This window comes from Camelina sativa, chromosome 14, assembly GCF_030686135.1.
Source record: "Camelina sativa cultivar CO46 ecotype springtype chromosome 14, ASM3068613v1".
In the NCBI taxonomy this organism is placed as follows: domain Eukaryota; kingdom Viridiplantae; phylum Streptophyta; class Magnoliopsida; order Brassicales; family Brassicaceae; genus Camelina; species Camelina sativa.
Genome location: NC_141893.1, coordinates 1,509,799 through 1,524,948, shown reverse-complemented (window position 1 = coordinate 1,524,948; position 15,150 = coordinate 1,509,799). Strand labels below are relative to the sequence as shown.

The following is a 15,150-nucleotide window of genomic DNA, read 5'->3' as shown; positions in this document are numbered from 1 at the left end:
TATCTTATAATAGAAATTAATTACAGATATACTTTCTAATTGTTAAAAAAAATTTAAAAAAATTATGAATTGAGACAATTTTATAAAAAATAAGATTAGTTTTTTGGATATTATCAATTTTATGGTTTAGAAATTGAAATTTTTTATATATAGGAAAAATAATATTGACAGATTAAAAATAATATAGATAATTAACTTGTACACATGACATACAAAATTTTAAATTTATGAGTAATAATTATCAGTTCTCGTATTTTAGTAGTCTTATACTCCCTCCGTTTCATTATATATGATGTTTTAGAGGTTTTTTTTGGTTTCATAATATAAGATGTTTTCAATACTTTTATATTTTCTTATTGTTTTTTTTATGCTGTTTTTTTTATGATTGATTGAACTTTTTTAAAGTAGTCATTTCTTAATATGTGTGATTTCACTCAAAACATCTTATATTTTGAAGCGGAGGGAGTATAAAATTATAAAATGACAATGAGAATGATAACTTAAAAACAAAAAAAAATGGCTATGGTACAGTATAGAGTAGGTATTCTATAACATTTTAACTAGCAATTGTTTTTTTTTTTTATTGTCTATTTTGTCTAAATCTGATTGGGTCTTCATCATCAGTGAGAGATGAAAAAAAAGAAAAAAAAGATCGTACAAAAAAATGTGAGCCCTTGAAAATCTGATCAAACAAAAAAAAATAACAAAACACGTAGAGGAGCGAGCACAATCATCATCCATACCGAAAGAAAGAAAAAGAAAAAAAAAAGAATGGATCTAGAATCGGTAAAACGTTATCTAGAAGGGGATGGAGAAGAAGAGAAGAAGACAAAAGTGGCGAATTTGCCACACAGATTCCTGGAGAGATTCGTAACGAATGGTCTCAAAGTAGATCTCATCGAGCCTGGCCGACTCATTTGCTCCATGAAAGTCCCCCCTCATCTCCTCGTAAGTGCCCCGTACGTAACCCTAAAATCCAAATCGAAATCAACAATTTTTACTAATTCCTCAATAGAACGCAGGGAGTTTCTTACACGGGGGAGCAACGGCGACTCTGGTGGATTTGATTGGATCTGCTGTCATTTATACAGCCGCCGGAGTTACTCATTCCGGTGTTTCTGTCGAGATCAATGTCTCTTACCTTGATGCTGCGTTTCTCCATGTACCCTTTCTTTCTCTTTTTTTTTTTTTTTTTTTTTCGTTCTTTCTTTCTTTAAGAAGAAAAGCCCAAACTGATGATCAGAGATGGTTTTGGTAAAAAAAAAAAACAGGAAGAGATAGAGATAGAATCAAAAGCATTGCGTGTTGGTAAAGCTGTTGCAGTTGTTAGTGTTGAGCTGAGGAAGAAGAAGACTGGTAAGATCATTGCTCAAGGTCGCCATACCAAGTACTTTGCTCCTCGTTCCAACCTTTGAATATTTTTTTTACCAAACTACATTACTTACTAGCTATACTATTTTTTCTATATTCAAAGAACAAATTCATTTGCATTATCTTATCTTCTTAAATAAATTGTTCGGTTTGTTTTAGTCTGAGAGAATCATGAGGTTTCCACTCCTTGTGTGAGATTTACCCCCTCCCCCTAGCTAGGATTCTTCTATATGCAAATAAAACCAAGCGATGAACTATGTGTTTTGTTTCTTCTTCTTATAATAATAATATATTTTGATAATACTTGGAATGTTACATCACCATGGGTTGATGATCTCTTTTATCGGTTATTTAAATCGAATCGAACGGATATTTGTTTCCATGAGTGATGTGCAGTGAGTGAAGAACCAAGTCTTGTCGTACGTCTTAGCAGCGTTCTGCTCTTTTTAACTCTTTGACTAATAAAATTAATTGAATGTCACTTCTTAATTTTATTAAATAAAATTAGTAATTACTATTAGACTAGCATTCTTTAGCCATTTTCTAATCATTGTGACGGGCGACGTAAAACACGAGATACACGAGTTTGGTTTTTTGTCTAAAATGGAAAAGTTACTAAAAGGTCAGAAATCAGAATGATGATGACCAAAATGACGCAGGTGGTGGTGGGATCAGATTTTGTCGAAAAGTATATTACAGTATTAGCAGTTGAGATATGTTGGTATATGTTACTTTTCATGTGTCTATTGCTATATTTTTATTTAAACACATTTTTGTTTTTGCATCTTTATAACGTTACACGAATTTTAAAAATATCATTCATTCAAAAATATGGCTATACTTAGTAGCAAATATTGTAACTAATATGATTAATATTGATATAAACTATATTTTTGGCAATTTTACTCGTCAAAACCACCCCATACCACCCCATATGCAGTAAGTTAATCGTTCATTAAATAACTATATCATTCATGATGTCAAGTTTGTTCGCAAAAAAAAAAAAAAAAAAAAAAATCATTCATGATGTCAATTTCACATATATAATAGTATTATATATATATATATATATATATATATATATATATATATATATATCCCCCACTAGATGCATTCTTAAGAAATGAGTTTCAAGAGAAAAAAAGTCAAGACAAAATTAAGACGAGAAGAGAAGAGAAAAATCAAAAGGAGAATTCAATGTTGTGTTGAGTTAGTGCTACCCCTCGCAGTCTCAATCTTTCTTCTTCCCCAAAAAATAACAATTTTGTAGACTTTTTCAAACCCAAAGAAATGGTGAATCCTTCTGGTAATGCTCTTCCTGTCTCTTTCTATCCGTTTAGCATATATAATAATATTGTTCTTTTTATAATTCTCTATCTATTATTGAGTCTCTTGATTTGTTTGCTATACAAGGAACAACAGATGTCTCTGGTGGTGGTTGTAAATCAACTCATCTCTTCCTCGCTTCTCTTGGTGGTCTTGCCGCCGTAGTAGCTGCTGCGTTTGCCGGAGAATCACTCCTTCGCCGCCGGAAACTCAATCAAGGTGATCCCATGGGGATTAAAGACGATAAAATCGCCCCTTTAATCGAGAGGAAAGATTCAGGTCGACGACCAAACCTCGAGAGGTTCTCCCACTATGTTGGTTAGTCGTATACTTACATCCTCGATCGATACATTTCAAGATTAACACTTTTGCTGATATATATATATATATATATAATTTTTTTTTTTTAAAAAGAAAAAATAATTGCAATTGTTTTCAAGTAAGAAGATAGAAAAAGAATCAAGATCAACTATATAATAATAATAATAATAGAAAAACAGATAAGTATTCCTTGGGCTCTTCCTTCCCCCAAATGATCATTTTCATTTGTGATCATGGAAAGTATATGCAAATAACGAATTTATGAGGACTTGTATGCAAAAATAACTTGTAATATCTTGTATGGAAGCATTTGTATTTGGACTTTGGTGATAAAAGATTTTAAAATGGACTACAATACATGGACCACCTCTCTCCATTAATGCTAGAACGACCTTTCACCCAAACAAAAAAAAAAACCAATATTGTTAGAGACTTTTGTAAATTTTTCTTTTAACCATTATTTTCTCTTTTGTATAATCAATCATGTGATCATGTATTTGATTCGTACATAAACGTATGTGTAAAAATGCAGCAAGACAGCTAGGATTTGAGGATCCAAATGAATACCCGCAACTATGCAAGTTAGCAAATGCATATTTGTTGAAAACAAAGGGGTATGATGAGAATGTGTTTGAGTATCTGGTGAATGAAGCTGAGGCTGACTCTCTCTATGTTCATCTCCTTGAAGAATTTGACCGATGCATTCTCACTTATTTTGCTTTTAACTGGAACCAATCTTCCAACCTCATCTCTCAGGTACCTCATTTTTTATTTTATTTTTATTTTAACGAAATACAACATAATTCGCGCAATTGCTTATATGAGTGTAACTTTATAATGTAGTTTGCTAGGTGGTTTAGGTTATTTATTATAACCAACCTCCAGTAATGGGTATGAATATGAAATATTATCATATAATTCTCTTTTGACTTTTATTTACCATAAAAAAATGACAGGTGTTAAGCGATGAATCCGACCAGAAAGTACCAAAACTCAAGGATTTTGTGATGGCAGCGACGAGGTGACTGATTGTTCCATGCATTGAACGCATTGAACACATTGAACAAAAGCAAAACTTGTAACGGGACGGGATGATAAAATAAATATAATCCTAAATAATAGTCATTGTAGAACACTAAAGTTGACCACTTCAACATAACTTTGTAATTTCGAGTGATGGCTTTGTTAATAACGTAGGAAACAGAGGTTCGAGAGGGTGACAAAAGACTTGAAGGTGACAAGGGTAATTTCGACATTAGTAGAAGAGATGAAAGCCATCGGAAGCGGAAGCAACGAGCCTCACTGTACGGAGGTAATGTCTCCGGTGGCTCACAGCAAACGAAGTCCCGTCCTTCTCCTTATGGGTGGTGGAATGGGTGCCGGGAAGAGCACCGTCCTCAAAGATATCCTCCAAGAGTAAAACACACCTTTTTCTTCTTCTTTTTTTTTGAAGAACTTTAAATTAATCAGGTCTGCAATTTTCTTGCATTTTCTTTAATATGTATATATGTGTATTTGTAGGTCGTTTTGGTCGGAGGCAGAGGCGGACGCGGTGGTCATAGAAGCGGATGCGTTTAAGGAGACGGATGTTATTTATAGAGCTCTTAGCTCTAGAGGTCACCATGATGATATGCTTCAAACCGCTGAATTGGTACGTTGTTTCTTAGTTCTAGACGTCCTCAATTGTGTGGTTTCACTTAAAGTAACATTCTAAATGCAAAATCAACCAAAACTGTAAATAACAAAGGTATATATAAGTCATAAGATATAAGAATGCATGCATTATCTTCTTCTTTAACTTGCTACACTTTTTTGTTATTTCCTTATATATTTTAGGTTCATCAATCATCGACCGATGCTGCATCGTCCGTACTAGTAACGGCATTGAACGAAGGACGTGATGTGATAATGGATGGAACATTATCGTGGGAGCCATTCGTGGAACAAATGATCGAAATGGCAAGAAACGTCCACAAACACCGATATCGAATGGGCGCAGGCTACAAGGTGTCTGAAGACGGGACAATAACGGAAGAATATTGGAAACAAATCGGTCAAGAAGAAGAGGCCAAACAAAATGGGAAACAACAAATCTTGAAACCTTACAGAATCGAGCTGGTCGGTGTGGTTTGCGACGCTTATCTCGCTGTAGCAAGAGGCATACGGTAAAGATTTGATCAAATTTCACATTTCCGAGGATATTAACTAGCCGTTAGCTGATGCAATTATCATGGTAATTGTAACCAAAATTTTGTGTTTTTAAAAATGTTACAGGAGGGCTCTAATGGTGAAGAGAGCAGTGAGAGTGAAATCGCAATTGAATTCACATAAGAGTTTCGCAAACGCATTCCCAAAGTATTGTGAGCTTGTTGATAACGCTAGGCTTTATTGCACTAATGCTGTTGGTGGTCCTCCAAGGGTAAATAAGTCAAAGTCAATTAACCAATATGTAACGATGTCGTTTGTACATATAACATGCTGACGTGGTTTTTTTGTAATTGGTTGCTGGAGGGTGCAGCTTATAGCGTGGAAAGACGGAAGTAGTAAGCTTCTGGTAGACCCAGAGGATATCGAGTGTCTAAAACGGGTCAGTAGTCTTAACCCGGAGGCAGAATCCATTTACGAGCTATACCCGGACCGGAGCCAAATATGCAAGCCCGGTTCAGTTTGGAATGACGTCGTTTTACTCCCGTCAAGGCCCAAGGTCCAGAAGGAACTTAGCGATGCAATCAGGAACATCGAAAAGGCCCAACTGAAAAATTGATGATATTGTGAACTAGACCCTCGAAATTCTTATCTTTTGGTATTTGTCATTTGTTTTGTTGTGTTTCCTTTCTTTTTTTGTACTAGCCTCTAAAATAAGTTAATAAAAATATAAAAATGGGAATTTGAGTTTTTTTTGTTGTGAGTTATTTTTACGGTTGCTATAGTCAAACCAAAACACATAGATGTCTCACAAAAAATATTGTATTTGTGTAAATCCTCACGAATGTACTAGTCTCCAAAAACATTGAAAAACAGTAGATTTATAAGTTTCAATTGTTATAAAGCCCAAATCATGTATTATCTATAAATAACTAATTTTGTCACAAGTTAAATATCTTCTTTTTTTACTCATCATCACTCTGATGTAACAATATGTTACTCAATTAAGGAAAACTTCTTAGACATCATATCATATATTATCCAATGTTCCGATTAAAGTCCTTGATTTCTAATGGTTCGTTTGTATTACACAGGACTAAATAAATAATTTTAAAACGTTTCGGGTTGATATTGAAAAACATTATAATAAAGACCCTAAAAACAAAATAAGAAGTCTTAAAGACTAGGGTTTCTCAAGTGTCCACTATAAATAGTTTTAGTCGAACAATTTTCTTCTATTTCTCTCTTGCAAAGACCTCACAGCAGCCAACAGTTTCCAAGCTTAGCCGTTTTTGGGGGTTTTTATCCATTTGCAGAGATCTAATCATGGTGAGTTCTTCCATCTCAGTCTCTCAGTCTTCTCTGTTTTACATTTCTCGATTGCTGAAACTATCTCTCAATGGTGAAAAAAATCTGTAGGCGGATGTTGAACCAGAGGTTGCTGCTGCTGGAGTGCCAAAGAAGAGGACGTTTAAGAAGTTTGCCTTCAGAGGAGTAGATCTCGATGCTCTTCTTGATATGTCTACTGATGACCTTGTCAAGCTCTTCCCTGCTCGTATTCGCAGAAGGTAAAGAAAAATGCCTTCCTTTTAAAACCCTAGACTACTAGTCTCCGTTTTCAGAGTTGTTCTGACATTTTCTGTTTGCAAATTGTGTTTCATTTTCATAGGTTCTCCAGAGGTTTGACGAGGAAGCCAATGGCTCTGATTAAGAAGCTCAGGAAAGCGGTAATCTTTTTCATTTTTCCCTTTCTTATACTGTTGTCAAGTAGGCTTGTCGAATGGTGCAACGTTTGCTTTCAGTGTTTCGATTCTGTTCACATGGCTGAGTCAGTGTAACTGGTAGCTAGTTGAATCTAGTTTTGTTAACCAAATTTATTGCTAGTCTGTTTGTGCTGTCTTAAGTTTTTTTTAAGTTCATGTTTATTGAGTGAAATGTGGACTGTTGATGCTATTTTTTTTTATTTGATGTCTTGTTTTGTACGTTGATACCTTTCAGTTTATAGAGTTCAGATTATTGAGTTCAATGCTAACTTAGTTCTTGTTGGATTAGATTCTGACTAGCATGTCTATTGTATGTTTTCTTTCTTATAATGAGTGTTGAGTATGAATAGCTACTCCATCAGTTACTGAAGTTTGTCTATCCTGTCTCTGGAGTTAACTCTTATGAGTGCTGCATTCTGTATATACCTTGACACTATCAGCTAAAACATTGGTCAAGTGTCTGATACAAACTCGTTTTTTTTTGCTGGTTGATTAATAGAAAAGGGAGGCACCACAAGGTGAGAAGCCAGAACCAGTGAGAACCCACCTGAGGAACATGATTATTGTCCCTGAGATGATTGGAAGCATCATTGGTGTCTACAATGGTAAGACATTCAACCAAGTCGAGATCAAGCCTGAGATGATTGGTCACTACCTGGCTGAGTTCTCTATCTCATACAAGCCAGTCAAGCACGGTAGGCCTGGTGTTGGTGCTACCCACTCTTCCAGATTCATTCCTCTTAAGTAAAGAGCTTACTATACTGTGGAATGTGTTTGTTGCTCGTTACATGGTCTTTACTTTTGCTTTTGCTAAGTATGTGGATCCTTGTTGTCTTTGATGCTTTATAATGAGACTATTAGATATTTCATCAACAACTCTAGCCTTTTGCGTTTTCATTTTATGTGACCAAGAATTGAAATCAAAAATATCATTTTGGAGTTTTGTTATGTTTGTTGTCTGTAGAATATAGTTTTGATTTTTACTTTTGATTTTGGTCAATTGGTATAATTTCATGTTTACAATTTTCTTGCTAGTTGCTAGTATCTTGTTTCTATTAATAAGGTAATATATTTAAGTTGTTGCATTATACACGAAAAACTGAAAACTAAGGTGAATGATCTCCAACTGAATGTGCGAAGAGAGAATTACATGGTTTACTGGTTCACTAATACAACGTTGTGGTCTTAAATGGGCTTTCTTAAATTGGGCTTGCCCTTATCCGGCTTACTGGTTCGCTAACACAACCCTTAAATGGGCTTTCTTTAATTGGGAGTGCCCTTTCCCAATGAAGGTCTCTCTCTCTGTCTACTTAACCACCACTTTTGACTTGAGTTACCATCTCTTAACAAAAAGGTCTCCTCTTCTCCGTTGCTGAGAATTTCTAGGGTTTTCGAAATCAAATCTAATCTAACAATGGCAAATCAAGTGATCTCAGGAATCAAGGAAACAGCAGAATCGATCACCGGTGCGGCTCGTCCATGGGGTGATTTCCTCGATCTATCCGCCTTGAGCTTCCCTTCCTCCATCGCCGATGCCACAACTCGGCTGACTCAAAACCTTACTCACTTCCGCATCAACTACAGTATCATTCTCTCTATCCTTGTAGCTCTAACTCTAATCACACGTCCCATCGCGATCCTCGCATTCGTCGCCGTCGGTTTAGCTTGGTTCTTCCTCTATTTCGCTCGCGAGGAGCCTCTCTCGATCTTCGGATTCACCATTGACGACGGCGTCGTGGCGGTACTTCTCATTGGTCTTTCGATCGGGTCGTTAGTCACAACAGGAGTATGGCTCAGAGCTCTCACAACCGTTGGATTCGGTCTTCTGGTTTTGATACTACACGCTTCGCTAAGAGGAACGGATGATCTTGTGAGTGACGATCTGGAATCACCTTACGGACCGATGCTCTCTACCGCCGGCGGTGGTAACGACGGCGCTCGTGGTGATTACAGTGGGATCTGATTTGATTACGAATTTGGGGATTTTAGGGTTTTTTGATGTTTGTAAATTGTCATTGTTTCCTCTGTGTTCATTATTGTTATGAACAATAATGAACACAATGTTGAAACCGGTTTAGAAATAGGAGCGATCCTATCCGGTTCGTTGGTATTCTACAGCAATAGCAATGAAATTTCCTTCAGCCAGAAGAACCCTTTCTTAGATCATTAGGCCTCTTTGAGACATCTCGGAGAAAAGTTTCTTCTGGTTTGCATTCGATTAAACAGGTCCAACGCTTAATTTTGTTCAGCGGTCTGTTTTTGCAAATACAATTAATGAAACTCTGTTCCCAGGACAGAATACGTTAACCAGCGTAACAAAATCAGACTCATAAGTCATAACCAAGTTTCTATCATATCTTCCCAAGAACAAATGCCGCAAGAAAGAACCGAAAGCAATCGGATCTTCTCATCTCTACCGAGAGAGTTGGAGAAAGAAATTAATCGGCCCAACGATGGATTTCACCACGGCCGGCGAGGAATCGGAATTGGATTATAATACCTTAGGCCCAACCTCCTAAAGGTTATGTCCTTTGGAAAAAAAAAAAAAAGGTTATGTCCGTGACATATATTATGCTGTTCAGGCCCAATATATTAAAAAGTAAGATTGTTTTAATTAATAAAATGATTCTAGAATTATTATTTTTCGAATCAGCTTAATAATTATAAATGAAATTTTGGCTATTAAAATAGTGACTTGTAATTTTCTGGTGACCATTCTGATCATAAATCAATAGCTATGATCTATGTTTTTTAATTAAAAATATTAATTACTGGTGTTAAGCAAAAATTAATTAATGATAAGTGTGAGAAACTGTATGTTAAAAAACAAAAACTGTTAAAAAGTGTAGATTATTATTTTCCTCATCTTCTAATATTTTTCTTTTTCGTGAGTGGTATTATTTTCTGCAACTTTCGTAGTTTCTAAATGTTATAGAGAATTTTGCTACCTTTTGTAATTAAAATTTGTTGTTTAGAAAAACTTTTAATTAATTCCATAAGCTTATTTTCTATAGAGAACTATTACTCCATTTCTAATTTCCCTATAACTTTTAATGACTTTTCTATATCCAATTCTTAAATAATGTATTATGCGATAATTTTAGTTTGGTGAAGAACCCTCTAGAGCATCAACTTGTCAAATTAATTATTGACCCCATCAACCATCGAACATGCTTCTGCCTGATCCAATAAATATTTGAATATAATTATTAATATTCTGAAATTCAAAACATTTCAACGTAACTAATTGTACAATGTTTGTGTTTACACATACACTTGTAGATTACGATAATAAAATATTATCTCATAAAAAAAAAATTAATATTAAGGAAAAAAATTAAATTTGAGATACACAATTTTTTTAAATATAAAAATCAGTTGTGTTATAAAATCAAATCTAACGAAAAAAAATCATAAATTTAACTTGACGTACAGGCGAGGCAAATCAAACTGATAATCTCACATATCCTAAACCATTTTCTTTGACCACCAGAAAAACGAAACAATTTTATAATCATGAATTTAACTCGTTTTTATATTTAATTGATCGCTACCACCTATGTTTTCGTGTTTTTTATTCAATGTTTTTTTTATTTTTCATATTCTTTCTTGTCATTTTGATTGTCAATTGATTGTCAAATTTTGTGTTAATTGTCACATTAACTTTTACCGTTTGGTTCTTCGTTATACTCTTTTTCTTCTTCTTCCTCGTCAACTTCTTCACATTCTTCCACTGAAAAACCTTTTTTTAGACTACCAACACAACTTGTTAACCCATCAAACTCCAAAAACAAAATCATTTCTTTTCTCATAAAATTTGTGAAATTCATGATTACCAGCATAGTCAACACATGCACCCAATTATTGACAATTTTATCCATATACTTATTTGGTTTTAAATCCACGCGTTTAGAAACTTCTCAAACCAAAATCCTTACTTGGTTTCTAATATTTTAAAAACATAATAATATATACTAATAATTATTTATTTAATATGAATTATATGATATATAGAAATATGAGTACACTATAAAAACATATTAATTATAAATAAATAATATCAATTATATTATATCATCAAATAATATAAACCGTATCATATTATCAAATAACCGTAACCGTATATAACAGTAACCGCTTGAACTGTAACTGTATGTTAAACAATTCTGGTTAAGGTTACAAAAATTTCTAATCATAATCAATGGTTAATAAACCTTAACTGTGACAACCGTAACCATGGTCATGCCTATGTATAGCTAATAAAACATGTGTGTTTGTCGTCCATCTTTCTTCTTTAAACCTCAAAATTTGACTCAAATATCAAATTAAGGTCTTGCGATGTCAATCTTTTTTTCTTAAACCCAAAAATAAAAAATTAATGAAAGAATATCAACTCATCTCTAAAATCATACACAAAAATATGTTTTACAACTCATAAGAAATAAAAAGCACAAATGTAGATAAATAAGATAATTTATGTTTTGCATCAATATTTATAATATTTTAAACTTTTAAAAGGTTTCGAAATATAAAATTTGAACCTTTTAAAAATTTTCAATATTTATAATATTTTAAACTTTTAAATTTTATAACTTATAATATTTAAAAACTTTTTAAAAGCTAAGAACTTTTAAAAGTTTCAATATTTATAATATTTAAACTTTTAAAATTTTTAAATATTATAATATTTTTTTGAAACTGTTTAAAGTTTTAATTTGATTAAATAAAAAACCAGATCAAACCAAATAAAACTTTTAAACTTGGACGCCTGATAAATCAAACTTTTCTGTTTATTCGTTGTTGGAAGCATATTAATCTTATTTATACTGGTTCTGAACCATTGTCTAAAAAATTTCTAGCCGATGTGGGATATTGTGCTTAGTTCTTTGATTCCCATAAATTTAAAATTTTCCTTTTTTAGAAAATTCTGTAAATTTAAAAAATGTTAATGAATGACATAATAAATCATGATAGGTTGTTTAAAATAATTGTTAATATAGAAAATTGTGGAAATTGTATAAAATGTAAATAAATGATATGTCAAATTTCTATTAGTTGTTTAAAATCCTGCAGACGACCATAGAAAATTATAACTCATACTTTTTATTAGTATAAATTTTCTATATATATGCATATGCATGTACGTTGAAGCGATACATTCATAAAAACTTTGATTTGTTCGTTTGGGATTCAACATCTTCTCCATGTGCTTCCCCATCTATTAGTATTCACATTCTCAATTTTCTTTTATTTCATATATATATATATATATATATATCATTCTTTATACTTTTTAACGTTGGACATCAAATTAATTAATATGTGCTAAGAGAGACATATGCTAGCTCCATTAAGATATTCATTATAGAGAGGCTGTTTGTGTATAATTATATGATACACATCTTAAATAAATTTAGTTGGTATAAAAGTTAACATTCCTAATTAATATAATGGGAAATGAAATGAAAAACAAAGGTAATGAAATGAAGAGACCCATGAAGATGCACATGGCATTGCTCCCTCTCTTCCCTATGGGTCCTCTTTCTCTATTTTCATTCCTCCAACCAAAGCCATTTATCACTTTACTTACGAAAAATTCAATATACAATCAAAGTGAATCCTTTTACTTACGAAAAATTCAATATACAATCAAAGTGAATCCTTTCCATGCATTTTTTTTTTAATTATATTCGATTTGATAATAACGTATGTATATTGTCATTCTAATTATACCGACTTCGAACCAATGCTCGGGGAAAGTTTATTTTATGGTCACATACTCGATCTCTATGATCTTAACTTAGTTTCAAGACATGTAGAAACCAAATGTATATCGTTTTGCATTCAGAAAATAACTGAACAGATTGTAATTAAAGAAAAGTAATGTGACGATAAAGTTTCCTTGGTGGAATGAAAATCATATTTTACTAATATGATCAATATACACATTTTTACAACACACACAAAAGATGTTCAAATTATTACACATTTTCCATTACAAATGTCTCGAATATTTAACTTAAGTTCATTACACATAATAGCATACAAACTATATCTACATACCAAATCCAGATCAAAACACAGACAATCAAAAGAAAATTGAACAATGCATTTTATCGTAACAAAAAAGCAAAAACAAAAAACAATTAACACCAATAAATGTGATAACTCAAATATATAATCATTACCACAAATTCTTTTTGACTTCAAGCTCTGCTCTTGCACTTCTCCATTGCCCTCGGAGCTGAAATATTTTACAATTAGTAAGCAATAAAGGAGTAAATAAATTATTTACAGTAGTATATTGTGTGAATATAAAATGCATCGGTCGAAAATACATACCGAGACCAATTGCGTCAGATCCCTTCATGAGACGTAAACGTTTGCATGTATCAACGAACATTCTAATAAACAAATAAATTAAACCACATGGTTACTAATTATTGGGAACAAAATAAATGAAACGAATAAGTTAATTAAGCTTTAATTAAATCGTAACTAGAATTGAAGAAGACTTACGGCCAAGGAACGTCGCCGACGAGCATCCAATCACCGTCTTTGTCTTCATAAGAGGGAACATAGTCCCAACTATTCACTAAGTCCATCAATTTCCTCTCATTCATAAAGTCTATCATCCCTTCTTCTCCTCCATATTTTCCTAAACAAATTATCTTAGCTTATTTAATTTCCTCGATAAGAAAAAAGATTGGGTGCAAGATGTAAAATATACATTTTAGTTCAGCTAACTGAACGAAACGACTATGAAATATTCGGTCCTCAAAACTCGGTCAATTCTAGTTTGAATTAGAGTTAGAGATCCTCTGCGATATGTTAGGGACATCACTCTTATTTTGTAACTTACGAGTCTTTATATACTCTGTAATCTCATTTGTAAATGATCAAGCAAATACGAAGACTTTCACTAACTAACTAAAAGAAATTTTGATCTTTTCGATTCATCCTCAAACGGGACTAACATATTACTTGATACCGGTACTTTATATGTGACTTATCATCATAAAAAATTAGAAATAACTAATCATATTTATATTTTCTTTATATATAGTAACAACTAGCTAATATAGTTAAAGATGCATGGTAAAAGAAATGTACATATAAAACGTACCCATGGTAAAAGAGCTGAACATGTTGGACAAAGCATTAGAGAGCTCGTCGTAACTTTTATACATCCTCAAGTCGACTTTCCTCAAGTACGGTGCTCCGTCCATAGACACCTTCACGAACGCTGCCGCCTCTGGGCCACTGCTTGATTTTTGGCACGAAACCATTACGTTCTTCCGGTATGATCTCACCGGTGGCCATCCCACAACTTGTGCCCTATATTCATCAAGATTTTATTTATATAAACTATAGTCAGCTACCGCCAGATCAATTTGACGTGATTTTCACATAGATTTTTTTGCATGAGACTTTTGGTAAATTGCTCATCAAGCTTAACTCTCGTATAAAGATGTTATCATCTAAAAATAAGAAAGAACCAAAAAAAATTAAAGGAAGATGGCAAAATAAATCAAAAAGGACAAATTAGTCAAAGTACTTGGCAGGAGGCTTGGCTGGATCTTTGGGACAAGAACTCTTGTCCTTAGAATCAAAAGTCACGACGCCATGAGTCGTAGATCCTTCTTTATTTTCAGGCTCATTGTTCAGATTCAGCTTCAGATCAACCGTCTCTGAGAACCCTCTCTTGTTTCCAGTTACGGGAGCCACCGTATCTCCGCCGGGAAGACCTAGACACAGCTCAGTCTCCCTCAGATTCAGCTCAACACTGCCTATCATTATTAGCCTCTCTTCTTCTTCTTCTTCTTTGGAAGGTGATGAGGAAGATGGAAATTTAAATGGTTTTATAAAATAATACAAAGTGAGAGATGAGTCTGTATTATATCTCTGTCTAGGAGTTAGCTGCATGTGTATGTCGTATTTAAGAGATCTTTGGTTAAATAGGTTTTTGACACGTGTAGGAATCTAAGCCCTTTGATGAAGTCATCCTGCTCGAGTTTAGAGACTAATCACTGCTCACTTTATTCAATTTACTGTTTTATTTTTGTATCAATATTATTCAACTTACTGTTATTGGATCTTTCTTAAGATTTATATTGTAGCTACATACAGAACCGTCTTAATTTTGTTTTGGAGTTATAAATAATTTTGTAATAATTTTCTAAGATTTTTTTTTTAAGATATTAAACTGCATATAATGGTGTCT

At 33.2% G+C, this 15,150-nt stretch overlaps 5 protein-coding genes across 6 annotated transcripts; 4 read left to right on the top strand and 1 right to left on the bottom strand.

Annotated features, from left to right (window-relative positions):
- Nucleotides 1-608: 608 nt before the first annotated feature.
- On the top strand, nt 609-1,674 carry LOC104738947 (uncharacterized). Its single transcript, XM_087484851.1, has 3 exons — nt 609-948; nt 1,016-1,162; nt 1,272-1,674. The coding sequence occupies exons 1-3, from the start codon at nt 772-774 to the stop codon at nt 1,413-1,415; spliced, it is 468 nt and encodes a 155-aa protein (XP_087340977.1). The 5' UTR covers nt 609-771; the 3' UTR covers nt 1,416-1,674.
- An 803-nt stretch (nt 1,675-2,477) lies between these two features.
- Nucleotides 2,478-5,914, top strand: LOC104738946 (calmodulin calcium-dependent NAD kinase). 2 transcript variants are annotated; one of them, XM_010459166.3, is made up of 9 exons: nt 2,478-2,677; nt 2,794-3,015; nt 3,551-3,774; nt 3,975-4,039; nt 4,216-4,434; nt 4,540-4,669; nt 4,855-5,183; nt 5,293-5,437; nt 5,537-5,914. In XM_010459166.3, exons 1-9 carry the CDS (start codon nt 2,662-2,664, stop codon nt 5,780-5,782), a joined length of 1,596 nt encoding a protein of 531 aa, XP_010457468.2. In that variant the 5' UTR covers nt 2,478-2,661; the 3' UTR covers nt 5,783-5,914. The 2 variants fall into 2 exon arrangements, with proteins under 2 accessions (XP_010457468.2, XP_010457467.2); XM_010459165.3 differs by having other exon boundaries at nt 2,486-2,677; nt 2,785-3,015.
- Nucleotides 5,915-6,320: 406 nt separating this feature from the next.
- On the top strand, nt 6,321-7,874 carry LOC104738945 (small ribosomal subunit protein uS19u). The gene is made up of 4 exons (XM_010459163.3): nt 6,321-6,492; nt 6,583-6,731; nt 6,833-6,890; nt 7,426-7,874. Exons 1-4 carry the CDS (start codon nt 6,490-6,492, stop codon nt 7,672-7,674), a joined length of 459 nt encoding a protein of 152 aa, XP_010457465.1. The 5' UTR covers nt 6,321-6,489; the 3' UTR covers nt 7,675-7,874.
- Nucleotides 7,875-8,225: 351 nt separating this feature from the next.
- Nucleotides 8,226-9,071, top strand: LOC104738944 (PRA1 family protein D). The gene has a single exon (XM_010459162.3). It carries the CDS (start codon nt 8,341-8,343, stop codon nt 8,887-8,889), a length of 549 nt encoding a protein of 182 aa, XP_010457464.2. The 5' UTR covers nt 8,226-8,340; the 3' UTR covers nt 8,890-9,071.
- A 3,761-nt stretch (nt 9,072-12,832) lies between these two features.
- On the bottom strand, nt 12,833-14,934 carry LOC104738943 (auxin-responsive protein IAA17). Its single transcript, XM_010459161.3, has 5 exons — nt 14,485-14,934; nt 14,053-14,264; nt 13,446-13,584; nt 13,269-13,330; nt 12,833-13,170 (listed from the first exon to the last, which is right to left on the bottom strand). Exons 1-5 carry the CDS (start codon nt 14,850-14,852, stop codon nt 13,133-13,135), a joined length of 819 nt encoding a protein of 272 aa, XP_010457463.2. The 5' UTR covers nt 14,853-14,934; the 3' UTR covers nt 12,833-13,132.
- Nucleotides 14,935-15,150: the final 216 nt, after the last annotated feature.

What these genes read in the sequence shown, in the direction of transcription:
- LOC104738947 (XM_087484851.1), top strand. Translation starts at nt 772, where the DNA reads ATGGATCTAGAATCGGTAAAACGTTATCTAGAAGGGGATGGAGAAGAA. An exon ending in AAGTCCCCCCTCATCTCCTC is followed by an intron (nt 949 to 1,015) that starts GTAAGTGCCCCG and finishes ATTCCTCAATAG; the next exon opens with AACGCAGGGAGTTTCTTACA. An exon ending in TTGATGCTGCGTTTCTCCAT is followed by an intron (nt 1,163 to 1,271) that starts GTACCCTTTCTT and finishes AAAAAAAAACAG; the next exon opens with GAAGAGATAGAGATAGAATC.
- LOC104738946 (XM_010459165.3), top strand. An exon ending in CTTCCAACCTCATCTCTCAG is followed by an intron (nt 3,775 to 3,974) that starts GTACCTCATTTT and finishes AAAAAATGACAG; the next exon opens with GTGTTAAGCGATGAATCCGA. An exon ending in GCTGTAGCAAGAGGCATACG is followed by an intron (nt 5,184 to 5,292) that starts GTAAAGATTTGA and finishes AAAATGTTACAG; the next exon opens with GAGGGCTCTAATGGTGAAGA.
- LOC104738945 (XM_010459163.3), top strand. An exon ending in CCTGCTCGTATTCGCAGAAG is followed by an intron (nt 6,732 to 6,832) that starts GTAAAGAAAAAT and finishes TCATTTTCATAG; the next exon opens with GTTCTCCAGAGGTTTGACGA. An exon ending in TTAAGAAGCTCAGGAAAGCG is followed by an intron (nt 6,891 to 7,425) that starts GTAATCTTTTTC and finishes GTTGATTAATAG; the next exon opens with AAAAGGGAGGCACCACAAGG.
- LOC104738944 (XM_010459162.3), top strand. Translation starts at nt 8,341, where the DNA reads ATGGCAAATCAAGTGATCTCAGGAATCAAGGAAACAGCAGAATCGATC.
- LOC104738943 (XM_010459161.3), bottom strand. Translation starts at nt 14,852, where the DNA reads ATGCAGCTAACTCCTAGACAGAGATATAATACAGACTCATCTCTCACT. An exon ending in GTTCAGCTCTTTTACCATGG is followed by an intron (nt 13,585 to 14,052) that starts GTACGTTTTATA and finishes TAATTTGTTTAG; the next exon opens with GAAAATATGGAGGAGAAGAA. An exon ending in GTCGGCGACGTTCCTTGGCC is followed by an intron (nt 13,331 to 13,445) that starts GTAAGTCTTCTT and finishes TTTGTTTATTAG; the next exon opens with AATGTTCGTTGATACATGCA.